This window comes from Schistosoma haematobium, chromosome 2 (genome assembly GCF_000699445.3).
Source record: "Schistosoma haematobium chromosome 2, whole genome shotgun sequence".
In the NCBI taxonomy this organism is placed as follows: domain Eukaryota; kingdom Metazoa; phylum Platyhelminthes; class Trematoda; order Strigeidida; family Schistosomatidae; genus Schistosoma; species Schistosoma haematobium.
Window position 1 is genome coordinate 23,544,770 of NC_067197.1, and position 14,301 is coordinate 23,559,070.

Here is a 14,301-nt window from a genome sequence, read left to right on the forward strand (position 1 = left end):
TTACATTTGTATGTATGATTTTGAGGCAGTTTTAATTGAATGATCAATGGTGTTTCTGTTCTGGACTGATTTAACTGGGAAATTGCTAATCAGTTCATCATTCGAACCGTTTTCTTATCTTAAATAAATTTAAATTATCCACACTATCGTCGCCTTCGTTTATATTCTTAAACGTCATGCTCTTTATTTGTTAGTCGAATGCAAATAGGTGTTCTGGTATATATATATATATATATATATATATATATATATATATATATATATATATTAACTACATTGTAGAAGCATCCACTTCAGATTAAAGAAAATCTATTTGGAGTAATTTTTGCACATACAACATTTTACGTAAATGTATCTACCATTTGAGCATGTGCTTAATTAATTAATACTTGCACCACATGATAGTCATCTATAAATTCTCTGTGAATGTAAACCATAGTTATCCACAATTACATACATATATTCTCGTATTATTATTATTTGGTAATGAGATACATTTTAGTGGTGCTCACGAAAATATACACATATATTTCAAGCTTATTTACAAATATGTCAGTGTATATTATATTGCATGTATTTGTAATCATATGAATTGAATTCAACTAACCATTTGTCTTTATTGTTACTATTTTAATCAATGAAATAATTGTAGAATTTTTCAATTTTATTAATTTTTTACTATAGGAACATCATAAAGAAACACTACTTTTTTCTCTCTTCGTTACCCATCTTATTTTCTTACTTGATTTCAGGTTAAAAATGATTATATTTTATGTTTAGTGTTATTCTATTCAATTGATTTACTTCGTGTTGATTTACCCGGTATCAATATCTTGATACCACGTATATATGGCGCTTGTCAGCATGTTTTAAAGGAAGAAATTAACATGTAAGTTGTTATTCCTTATCCCGTGATTGTTGAAAGAAAATTATCTTTTTCATTAAGATATTATTATCATTGTGATAAAAAGAAGTCCATTCGTTGATGAGTATTGATAACGTGGAACATTTGAGCCTTACATTAAGGTGTAGTTGAGATTTATTTATTTATTTTCTATTTGACTGCCGAACTGTGGTTTCATATTTTGTTATTTCACTAACTTTAATGTTAGTTGATTTATTGTGACAAAAGACTCATAAATACATACTCATATTTATCGTCGGACGTTTTTTTGTTTGACAATCATGTACATGTTTGCACGCGAGACCGAAGGTTCCAGGTTCGAAACCCGTGTTTGGTATCGTGGATGTGCACTGCTGAAGAGTCCCATACTAGGACGAAACGGCCGTCTGGTGCTTTGAGGTTTTCAATCTTGGTCTAGCTTAGATTGACTCATGTATTCAACTATTAAGATTACTACAATCTCCACAAATCTCCATTCTGATAATTATGTACATATTGGTTAATAAAACTGAATGTTGTTGTTTTTCCTGTGAATAAAATTAAGATACCTATTCGAAGTAATCTAGTAATTTTTTATATTACAATTTGATGTTAGCTAAAGTATTTTGAGATTTTCACAATATCATTAGATATCAGCTAAGTTAGAATTTTTAGTGGTAACGTGAACATTCTAATCGAAGTTAATATCAATAAGCATGTGATTCTATGTTTCAAATTAGAAGTTTCTGAAAAACAATAAATGTTCATTACTTATTTCTATGATCTCACACATATCATTTATCTAAAGTTAAGAATAAATTTAATGCAACTGAATCTGGTTATGCTATGAGTTTTCGTTTAGTTGACAATAATTTTTTTGATATATTCGTTTTTTTAGCTGAGAATGCAGTTCTATAGTATACTATATTCATTTCACTGGTTCTTTGTTGCCATCACCTGTGTCAGTATTTTTTTTGCTTAACGAAGCTTTAATCTATTACTTATCTGTTGCAGTACTATTTCCACTTTTTATACAACAAGTATTTCTAAATCTGATATGGTTAGATTAACATACAACAACTCATAAACCTATTCATTTTAATTCTGAACAGGATTAATTATAACTCGAATAGATCAGCTATCTGTACCACTAAAAGGCAAAACCAAAAAGATAGTTACGTCTCATTGATAATTGTTGATAAACATGAGAGTGGTATTTAGGTTTTTTCGCAGTGATTACCTCTATACGTAAAGATTATATTATACGGGTTTTGTTAGCTACATTTCATTTGTTAATCGACAGGATTCACTTGAACAAATAAAGCATTACTTGCATGTAATTATTCCGGTTTCATAGCACTCATTTTATCATCAGTCTTTTATTGTAAGAGTATTTTTGTAGAACAATTTAGAATTTTCTTCTGTTTTTTCAATAGTTTGAAAAACGAAAAAGTAGAAGTTTTGCTTTAACTTCATAGCGTTAGTCCTGACAAGTTAAGGCTCTGTAATTTATTTGATCACCATTATATAAGTATCGTTTATTTATTGAATCTGACAAATTACTGATAATTTTACTGCATTAACTTTTGTTTTCAATTTCACCATTAGTCATAATGTGTTCTCATGTAAATACTACCTTTTTTGTTCTAGGAAACCTGAATTTTTATCACCAACCTTGGTTCAACGTGCAGCTATACATCAGCTTATGTCAATGGTATGTATTCCTATTCAATTTAAAGGCGCACATTTAAAACGTAAGTAGATAGTGGGACCATTATAATTTCAAATTATAATAAACTTGATATCTTTTTGTCGAGGTATAAATAACATTTTAATCACCTTGATCTTACTTACAATAGTATATTTAGTCTGATCAATCAGTTGTGAAGCACATCCTTACGGAAGTTATTTTTGTTGTTATGCTGAAATCACTTATTCAGTGTGTAGTGTTATTTATCGTATAAGTGTACGAGCATTCACGATATTGATCATGTTTCCCAAAAACAACAGTTGATTTGGAAGTGTACTGATTTTCTAAGCTTTGATATAGATTCTGAGTGTTGATAATCAACAATTTCAATAGATCACGTATTCTCGATTTGGTGCATTTTATTTTTATTGGGACCACTAAGTTATGTTATTACTTTGTATTATTTATAGTTTATACGGGTAAATTTAGTTAAACATCCAGTGGTTTGTTGAATATATATATGATAGTTGTTGTTTGACTATTTACTTGTATTGTCGAGCATTCACTGTACTTGTCGCAACACTTATTTCTTGAATCATGCACACTACAAATGTTAGTAGGGTTCTGTCAAACTAATGATTACAACTTTTTGTGGTGTTACTATTCAATGTAATTTTAGCCACACTGTCCAGAAGAGGAAATAGTATTATTGCCCCTAGATTATTCCAATGTAGTGTTCCAATTTATTGATTCATACTTTCATATTGATAGATATAATCACATTGATATTTTAAAATAAAAGATATCACCTTTGTGTTTATTTGATTTGGCTTTCAAATGACTATGAATCATATATTTCCTTCTTCACCCCTAATAGTGTTGTGAATTACATTCATATAGTCAATCTTTCCCTCCGAATATTGTTTTGTATTCTAGCCAGAATTTATAAACTTATGTGTAGTTTAAACTAAAAACTAATAGGAATAGTCAAAATCCAAATTATTGTTGTTACTTTTAATGGGAATCAAGTAGGTAAAAGAAGCACTCAGTAGCCGGGTCTATTATTGAACATTTAGTAAACCTTTTATTATCATGACTTGGAAATATAGTTGAGCTAATAAAATATTATCTGAACTTTACTATGTTACTTCAACATTACCCATAACTACTTGATTCCGAAGAATCTATTCAAAAGAATATTGTCCTGTCTAGTAAATACGTCCACTCACAATTAATTGACTAGTTCTAAAATCAGATACATTTTTCTGTGTCTTACCAAATTTGTTTACAGTGATTTATAAGTTATTGAGTATGTTTTCATTTGTAACAAACTCAGCTTTGAGCTGTACATTTTATACATGGGATAAAGGATACTATCTAGCTATCCAAAACAGAATAGATGATATGTCTTCTGAACCTTACTATTTATTGTTATTGAGTATCCGGTGATTTAACTAATATGTCATCACTTTAGTGTTCGCTTTTTTCACTGAGATATTTACCTATAAATACAAACTTTCTGAATAACTAATACTGTAATTTGATGAGTTATAAGAAGTTATACTAAGTCATAAAACTCATATTTCTAATTAATTACATTAGTAACCTTATCCGTATATAATTTTATCTGGCTTTTTACTCAGTATTAATAAGGATTTTGAAATTTTCCGTTATTGATATTCAGAACTGAAGTTGTTTAATCTCTGTCGCTGTATGTGCATCCTGAACGGATTGCTTTAATATTGTGTTGTGTCACACGTATATTTCCTTTGTGGCCAGCACCAGGTTCACATACGCCTACAGAAACTGATCAATTAAAGTATTTTACATTAATAACAGGAAGTCGCAAACTCTCACTCATAACCTTCATACTCATTAAACAAGTTAGTAACTATCTGAACCCAGTAGCTCAGTGGATGTCCAATTGGCCATTTGAACTAAAAGTTTCCTAGGTTTAAGTTTTAGCGTAAACGATACAAGTACATCAAGCCGATGAATTGATAAGCGTATCCTGGATTCCACTATTAACCACATACCAAATATATTGGAATTGATTTAGTTTTATTGCCTAATCATTAATCATCTTTTATCAGAAATATCTCACTTTTTAATACTTAAATCATTCCATAGAAACATTTAATATAGAAATTCATAATGTTCATTTAAAATATTCTTCTTCATTTTTTTTCTCACCATATTATGATTACTGCAAAACAAAAAAATAACCACATATACTAAATAATGATATTCATCTATTATCCGGTGATTGTTTTGTACTACATAAAACTAAAACAAAATTAACACGCATTTCATGTTGTGTATAAACTTTTAATAAGAGATCCTCATGTAAATATTGGACATTGAAGAAATTTGTGTATGAAATTGTTAAAATACATTTTGTTACATCATTGAATATATTTTCATCATATGGTTTCTTTACAACCCCTTAATCATAATACTTGTTTTGTAACTTATTTTTCAAGAAGTTTAATTATCATACCATTTTTTTATGAATATCTTTATTCATCTTTCTTATTGTTATTAATTGCTGTTTCTTTAAGCTTTGATTCCTTTGATGTCTAATGAGGATAATCCATGTTCATTGAATGATATAAAAAATATGATGGTTAATATTTTATGTGATACGTTAAGTAGTACAGAAGATCCGGTAAATTTTCAATTGTTATTAAGTGAGTATTATCTTTTTGTTATTTCAAATAAGATTCCATTGTCGTCATTAATGCTTCTCTTTAATGTATGTCTTATATTTAGTTCTCTATTGGAGATAATAATAATAATATAGTTTACATTATAGACTGATCTTAAGCAATTGTTCAAAATCAGGAGGCATTGGACAATTATTTCGTCTTAGTGTATGACTCAGTAGCAGTGCTCATTCACTATCCTATCGGTGATTGGAGCTAGAAACTTTCGGTTCCATGAGGAGCTCTTAGCCTTTAAGCAACTGAAAGTTCAGGGTTAGATTTCCAATAGGATCGTGGGTGATTTCTGCTGATAATCCACATACTAGGTCCAAACAGCTATCCAACAGTTCTTGATTATGAAAGGTTATCTTAGTAAGGTTAACCGTGATGTAAATTATGACATTCAACATGCTCCATAAACCCCTATACCGACAATTAAGTGCTTTATACAATATTATAAAGTTTTACAATAGGGGATACTCAGCACCAATTATGCACTGTTACAACAAGTTTCTCTTAGACCTGCTTACAAACTGTATTTCACAAATGTTTTTTCAACAGTCAGTATTTGCCACTCAACCATCAGGTCAATATTTCAGATGCTGGTTGGAGGTAGTCAAAGGAAAACCTGGACCTGTGTTTCGTGCTACTTGGCACTCGTCAGTGAGGTGTACCTATAATCTCGGGTGAACTGATTCGATCCCGTGTCACCCAGCTTCACAGTCAGAGACGTTACCACTGGCTATCCGGGCGGCGACTGACCTCCCATAGGACTGAGATGCATTTACAACTGATAGACCGTTGGGTGGTGATTAATGTCATGTGTGTCAGGTCCTTCTTAGTGCAGATCGAATCCTATCAACCAAGTTATTAATATTTTCTTGATTCATCGTATGAATTCCAATGTAATTGCCTTTCGTTTCTTCAAAGGTTAGGGTAAAAAGGAAATATGCCATGGAGTGAGCTGTTTCCATCTGAATTTTCTAATATTGAGCACAGAATTAAAGTTGTAAGCTTCATATAAAAGCGCGTGAATGTATGCAGTTGATTTTCATAATTATTTGCAGTGAAAAGAAATTTAAAACAAGAATACTTTTTAAAACATTGGGATGATTGAGAAGTGAATGTCCCAAATTTCTTAGCAGGTTACCATACTTCTCATCTTGTCAATCTTTCTCTCTTTGTACTGATTTGGTGTATAGCCACTTGAACTGATGCACATTCATGCCAAGTGGTCATACATTGGCTATGATTGATTGATTTGATCATTGTTTACTGTCTATTATAAGAACATTCATGCATCTCGGTAATTTTTGGAGATGTCTGTAGATGGTCTTGTTCGCACATCGGGTTTATTAAGGAATTTCTTCCATATATAAATATCTTGCTTTTACCCGATATCGTTAAGTATGGGATAAAGACAATTATACACTAATGACATCTTATTAATGATTATTTAGCCTTTTGTTTTTCTAGAAAATATATTTTATTATTTCATATTACTAATTGTTTGTTGGGCTACTTTCACCAGTTGTTCATATCTCTATAACTTGATTAAATCTATTTAGTTAAATTGCATTGTTATTTATTAGAATCATGAAATGGAATACAAAATCCATATAAATAGTTAGACAAAATATCTAATTCATAAGATATGTTCAAACTACATAAAGAACGTAAAATAGAGCAACTAAACGCCGTAATAACTGGACTCTTGAAAAACGCCTGTATTGTTTTTAAATGTCTCCCTTCTATCAGTACTTAAATTATCATTCAGTTTCACTTATTTTTAAGTTTTATGAACGCTGTTGCCAACACTCACTGTAGTTTCTATATTTCCATTATATATATGTATCAAAACCAAATCATAAATCGCAATAATTTTCATTTTTAACTATCGATTAGGTGTGGCGTTGGCTTTAATTGAAGACATGTCAGCTGATGAGATGCAGTCATCTAATATTCGAACCGACCCTGGCAAATCTCGTAAGGATTTTTAAGCTTATGTTACTTTTTTTCTAAGTTTTTAAACAGATATTCTTGTTTAATTACTCTTCGTGTTTGTAGTTGGGTCATGTTGTTGATGAAATTGTGTCAGTTATCTGCAGACTGTTTTAATAATATATATCACCAGCGCTTAATTGTGCATTCTGTCCAGGAAATTTCGCTCCCTGATTTCGAATTAATGTTATTTTGACAGTCTGTTCGGAGGTGTAACACCTCGAAAGTCTAACTCGTTCGTGTCCGACGGAGAACTTCGTTCATATTTCAATTAAATGACTGAAGATTTATCAGACCACACAGAATGTCATTAGTGATACTGTCGTTTATGATAACAATTTTTAAATTGATTTATTACGTTCATGTAATTTCAGTAAGATAAGTGAATGCAACATTGTGTGCATACAATAAAATACATCTTGGTTTCAATTCTCCCACTTCTCAATATCAAAAAAGGAAATTTATTATTGTAAACAGAAATAATACTGTTGGACTGTGAAAGAATTTTCCAGGATAAATTATCAAAATTTGTAGGTACGTTAGATAGTAAATGCATCTTCGCCGTTAGTGATTAATTGCAATCATTTTGTCTAGTCTCTTCACGTAAGTATTTCAACAAGTCAACACTCCCTTGTGCGACACAAGTCTAACAGTTAATGACTTCATAGATTAATATGATAGTGTATTATCTATTAGACTATGGCAGTGTTTCTATGATAGTTAGGAGTATTTGAATTATAGTATGAACTAGGAATCCCAGAAATAACATGATCGGATCAAGAAGTACTAGATAAGCACTAACGAATGTACTGTATCTGGAATTCGAACTCAAGCATTCAACAAGTACAAAGGAATCATCAGTTCATTCAAACACCACATCCGCCACAGCTTAAATTGGAGTCTAGGTGTCTGTAATCAATTGTACGTCTTCTTCTCAAGTTCATCCTGTGTATGTCTGACATTGTATTCGATAAAAACTCTGTTATCTAGAATGCACTCATTAGTATTAGAATTAACAACCGAAATCGGAACAGACTCACCTGCTTCCTGGGATTGTGTAATCACCATGTCGGTTGTGCACTGAAACCGCTGCTACCTAGAATTTGAACCATAGACTTTTAGAATATCCTCCCCCACGAAATAATGTTGGATCTTTATATCCCCAATTTATGAATGATGTGGCTTCATTTAAATCATATTTCTCACATTGGTTAGAGTAAACATTAGAAGTGTTTTTGTGATAAGGATAAACAGCAGTTGATATGAAATCATCCGAATTGTAATCAAAATGGAGCTCATTTAGTACTTGTGCTTCACATTGAACAAGTTTCCCACAAGAAACAAATGCATCATGAGGACAAATAATATTGAGTATGACATCAGGATTTGATTCTTCTGAAATAGTTTCCTCAAATTTATTAAGAATGTCATTGCAGAGTAAAGGATCATTAGAAAAATCAGCATCTATCAAAACTACATCAGGTTTTTGATCATGACTAGGTTTATTCAACATATTTTCCTCAGATTTGCAAGGAATTTCGTCAGAAATAAGTGAATCATTAAGAAAAACCATATCTGGTACAATAACATGAGAAATCTGATAAGTCGATTGATTAGAAACTGTTATTTCGCAAGAATTCTGAGTTTCATTTAACTCTGAACTGCTGTTTGACTCTACACTGTCTTTTGGAATCGTTGATAAAGATAAGCTGTATGCTTCTTTTCCGATGAATGTGAGGAAATGTGCTACAATATTAAGATCCTCAATATCTTCCTTGGTCGTAGCCCAAATTTCTAACCTTTCAAAGTAATCCTCAAAAGCTTCAGAAGTTGAATGAATATCTAACTTTTCCATCGCAGGCTGCATCGCGACGCCAATAAAATGTTTCGAATTATTTGAATTATCGTATGAACTAGGAATCCCAGAAATAACGTAATCAGATCAAGAAGTACTAGATAAGCACTAACGAATGTACTGTATTTGGAATTCGAAATCAAGCATTCAACAAGTATAAAGGAATCATCAGTTCATTCAAACACCACAGTTTCCCACTTAGCTCACTTCTGATGTAGTGGAGGGTGGTTGTTTGGTATTAACGATACATGATCTAGTTAGTGCATGTTCAACATATTTCACGTAGGTGATGCGACAGCAAGTTTGTTTCGTCATTTAATTCGTTGGATTAACTAATGTGATTTGTTGTTAAAGCCCCACAGAACATACTTTCGTTTGGTTCGGCTTATTCTATTCACGTGTATTGATTTCCTCAAATATATTTAGGTGCTTCGTAATATTTATACACTAGTGTTATATATATATACTCATCAGTTGCAAACTTTCTTCTTACGTTTTAGACACAACATCTAGTTTCTTCAATATTCTGACACCACTGCTTTGTGGTAATTTAGTATATAAGTGGAAAAATGATTCATCAGTTATGCTTTATTTATTAGAAATCGTCTCTGGTTTATCTAGTGTACATGTTACACCAGTTGATCCATCTACTTGTAAGTACTTTAATATTCAACTTGTTTCATTTGATAAGATTTTTTTATTATCCGTCAATCAAAAAATTGTTATCTTCATATTTCAGATCAAAAAGTCATTTGAATTAATTCAAAAGATTGTTTTGTGTAAAGTTATTTTGTATGGCAAACTGATATCAACTGAACAATAACCGAGAACGATGGAGCACCGAATCGTTGTTTTTTTTTGTCTCACTTTCGTACACTTCGGTAATCCTCACCTATAGCCACTCCCCTAGGGAAGTGTAATAAAACTAAGGAGATTTTATTTAAAAGATGTCGTTTCTTGAATTAACCGTACAATTCGAATTAAATTCGTAGTTAGTTTATACTACGAAAAAATGGTAGACACTATCGTCAAACCTTTTAATTCACAGGGTGATAAGTTGTACGGGTAGTGTCCAGTATCATGAGTGTGTAGTGGAAGAAATAAACCCTAGCTGACTACATAATACATGAGATCAATAAACGATAAGGATTTATAAAAACTATTTTTGAAAGTATAATTGTGTTTTAATAAAACCTATTTCAACTTCTTTCCTTTTCTTGTTGCCGTAAGTCTTCAATATTGAATGAAAAAGACAAATTTAACTAGAATTATATCGGTGTAAAAATACTATTTTAGAATAAACAAAACTGTCAACACTCATATAATTGGATAAGTGTCTTTTGCTGTAGTGATACCAGACTTGATGCATTCAACTCTGGAATTTTCGGATCAAGAACAATTCTTATCGTTTATGTCACGACATATCAATCAATTCCAGCATGAGTGAATATACAGTTTAGTTTTTTACTAGTTTCTTTTTCTTACTATGAAACACTTGTAAACCTTTTAGTTGGTTATTGAGTAACTCCATTTTTGATTGAAGGAAAAGACATTTATGTCTTAGATCTTTTATCGTTTTCTTTCACCTCTCATATTTTTTTTTAGATAGACATACCGTTCGATCAATATGTGAATTTATTACAAATCAATGTAACCGTGAAAAAAAAGACCATAAAAGGCAGCTACATAGTATTATTGTTGCTGCGTATTATTGTTTATCTTCATGGATTGTACAACATGTGAATTTATTATTATCTGATCGAGAATGTGTATGGACTATATTAGAAACAATTGAATTGGGTATTTGTGGTGCTAAGTCTTCAGTATGTTATTGGTTGTTACATGTTGTATTTTAATTTTTGTCAAATCTTTGATGCTAATCTTATAATAATGACCCGTTCAGAGCTAAATAATTAGATATAATAATACTCTTAACATTTTTGTCTTAGTGGAGAGGAATAGTTCAGTGATTAAAGTATTAGTTTTATAATATATCAGTTTTATAATATACTGAGTGTCTGTGAACCATCTTATTGTAGTAAACAAAATACTAACGAAACCATAGTATATTCATCAACTAAATATCGATGGTAAAATGATTTATTTGGTTTTCTTTAGACCTATTCAACTATTTATGGATTATATTTGAAATATGAGTTGATTGTGTACCTTAAATCAATATCATAGTAATAATTACTGCTGAAGAACCGGAATTAGGTCAAACCAAACATTTGATGCTATCTAGTAATTCCTCGATTGATATCATTTACCGATGAAAATCACCTCTGAACTGTAGATAAGCTAAATCTTTTTTTCTATATTAGACTTTCAATGAATAAACTTATTATTAAACAATATCTACTTAATAGGTATCATTATCAAGATTTGATTTGATAATTTCGAATAAATTGTGCATTGGGTAGATTGTTATAAATAAATAGTATATTTGTAATATCCCAATGAGTAGAAAAATTAAATTTTCTGACGTTTCATGGCTTAATGTAAATCACTTCTTCAGAGAATAAATAACCAAATTAAAATTAATCCAAGTTTAAATATTTACTTAATGATTGATAATCCAAATAACTACTATTTATGCATAATACAGTGAACAATAATCTTTTGAAAGAATTCCCTTCATATGTTACCATCACATGATGAAATTTTTCTCAAATTTACTTACATGTGACAGCTGATAGCATTCTAATAATATTTTAGTTTGTGTTTGCGGGAAAAGCGTTTATGTATAAATATAAGTTAGTTAAATCTTATTAAATAAAAAATATCAAGTAGCAAAATGTCTTAATTTTGATCCATTATTCATTGATTATTGAGCCGTAGATGTTACGATAAACGTTAGTACTACATAGTATTTTTTCTCTCTGCAAACTACTGTTTCTGAGTTCCTTATATTAAACTACGTTCTCTGTTTTTCATCCAAATCAGAATAAACAGGCAAAAAATGAGCCCCCTACTACTATTCTCAAAGGTCAGAAACCTTTAGTTCCATCCTCAAAACGTGTTTGTGATGCAGCTGAGGCTTGTCTGTCAAATTTAATGTCAGTAGCTGGATCTTTTCCTGGACCATTCGGGACCGATACAACATGTTCTCAATTAGCAGAAGATAACATTTTGAAATTGATTATGGATGAAGAGTCGAATTCATCTAAGGGTCGGTCAGAATTTCACTATTTCTGGTCCGAACCCAATTTAATAATTGGATTGTGTGAATTCCCTACGAACTCGTTTAAATCAACCATAAAACCAAAAATTGATTGTTCAAAAGATGGACCAGCTGCAATTTTAATTATTCGAGGACCATTTGGACGTCATGTTTGGATAACGCATATGCGTCTTTCACCACTGTTGGGAAACGACTCAAATTCCCAGTCAAATTATTCGGATCAAAAACAAGAAGTAGTAATTAATCGTCCTAAACCATGGGGTTGTTTTCTTGACAGACTTATCACCACAGTAACCAACAATGAAAATGTTCCTGCTTTAAATTTTCCACAATCGATATCCGATATTCCACTTGTTGAAGCGTAAGCAATATGTTTCTTGATTATTTGTCATTACTTAGGTTCGCATTTCGAGGCTAGATATACTCCCCAGACTTGAGGAAACTGATCCCTTCTGGTGGGTTTGAATCCACTTCATTCACACTCACAGTTTGAGACGTCACTGAGCTATTCTTGCTGCAAATGACTTTCCAGTGGATTGAGACGTTTCCAATTTATTGGTCTCTAAGCAGTTATTAATGTCATGTTTTCTAGTTTTTTGGCGCTGATCAGTAATTGATAAAGATCCACCACTTTTCTGTAGTTGTACTTTATATTTTTCATGATACACATTGAATTGTAATTCAGTTTCTCATTTGTGCCCTAAATCTGCTTAGTACTGTATTTTTGTGCATTTATATATATATATATATATATATATATATATATATATATATATATATACCCAATTCTTTATCATATCAAAATTAGTGATCATATAATACCTTCGCTGGATGAAGTTGGTAGTGAACTTGGAAGTAATGTTAGACAAGAAATTAGTGTATTCAAGAAATTAATAACCACACATGCTTCATTAGCAAAGGAAGTTGGATTACGTTGTGTCCAAGAAAAAATTAATGCACCTTATCCTGATCCAATCACAGAAGCACAAGCACCAATGTAGGTTTGATTTTTTGTGTCTTGCTTTAATCTTATTTTGATGAATAGAGTAACATGAAATGAGCTCAATTTATCAATGTTTTTCTATACATTTGTACTCTCAACAGTGGCTGACATTTTTTGCACGGTTATTGTGATTCCTGATCTCTAGTGATGGGAATTTCCTGGATGTGATTAAAAACATTTAAAATTAAGTGACTGGTTAACTTGTTTTTGAAAATTCGTGCTCATGTGTTCAGGAACATTGTTGCAATTGGAACGCTACCAGATACAGCGTACTCAAGAACACATTATCGGTGTCCATGACAACGTTCGAAACAATACAGCTAGTACTTTGTAATTTATTTACGTTCATAGTTCGAAGAAAAGATGGTCAGTCCAGGGATATTTACGTTTTGTATTACTTTTCAGGAATCAGTAATTAATATTTATTATTTTAAAGCTGATCATTTTGTTGGACAAAACGGGATAAAAAAATTTATATTAAAGAAAAATACAAAAATAACCGTGCGGTAAATAGTATTCCTCAATGGTGTTATTCTATAGTAGGTATTTCAGCGAGATGTTCATTCATATAGTTAAATAGGGAGTTTTCATTAATAATGGTAACCAGTGTGTCAGTAAAATGTTTGTAGTGAACTTCAGCGTACATCCATCAGAATAAAACTTGTATTTAGACTGGAAGATAGTTTTAGAAGAATACGTATTATGACTGCATACTACGTAGTTTATATTCTGATTTCGCTTTTTAACACTAGAAAAATGATATTGCCGTACTAATTACTTTTAAGAGAGCAGGTAATCTACCGAGTAATGAGTAGTCTTTACAACATTTTCTTCCTGAAGGTAAAGTCTGTCTTGTATATATGGATTCGGAAGTTGCTACTTTTCTAAAAGAGAAAGGCATTTTATCTACTGAATGAACATTTTAAGTTTTAATAATAAAATAATGGTATATTCGTGATATTTTAGTGGCTGGTACTGTG

General features: G+C 31.0%; 1 protein-coding gene across 2 annotated transcripts in view; it reads left to right on the forward strand.

Moving 5' to 3' along the window:
• The window catches only part of MS3_00006508 (uncharacterized protein), a 56,390-nt gene that overhangs the window by 33,058 nt on the left and 9,031 nt on the right, over positions 1 to 14,301 (forward strand). The window contains exons 11-18 of one of the 2 annotated variants that reach the window (XM_051214677.1): positions 753 to 889; positions 2,534 to 2,637; positions 5,135 to 5,263; positions 7,184 to 7,264; positions 9,635 to 9,787; positions 10,740 to 10,957; positions 12,081 to 12,679; positions 13,127 to 13,315. In XM_051214677.1, the coding sequence (XP_051067860.1) occupies positions 753 to 889; positions 2,534 to 2,637; positions 5,135 to 5,263; positions 7,184 to 7,264; positions 9,635 to 9,787; positions 10,740 to 10,957; positions 12,081 to 12,679; positions 13,127 to 13,315 (1,610 nt within the window). Of the gene's footprint in view, positions 1 to 752; positions 890 to 2,533; positions 2,638 to 5,134; positions 5,264 to 7,183; positions 7,265 to 9,634; positions 9,788 to 10,739; positions 10,958 to 12,080; positions 13,316 to 14,301 lie in introns of both variants that reach the window. The other variant, XM_051214675.1, reaches the window with a different exon arrangement.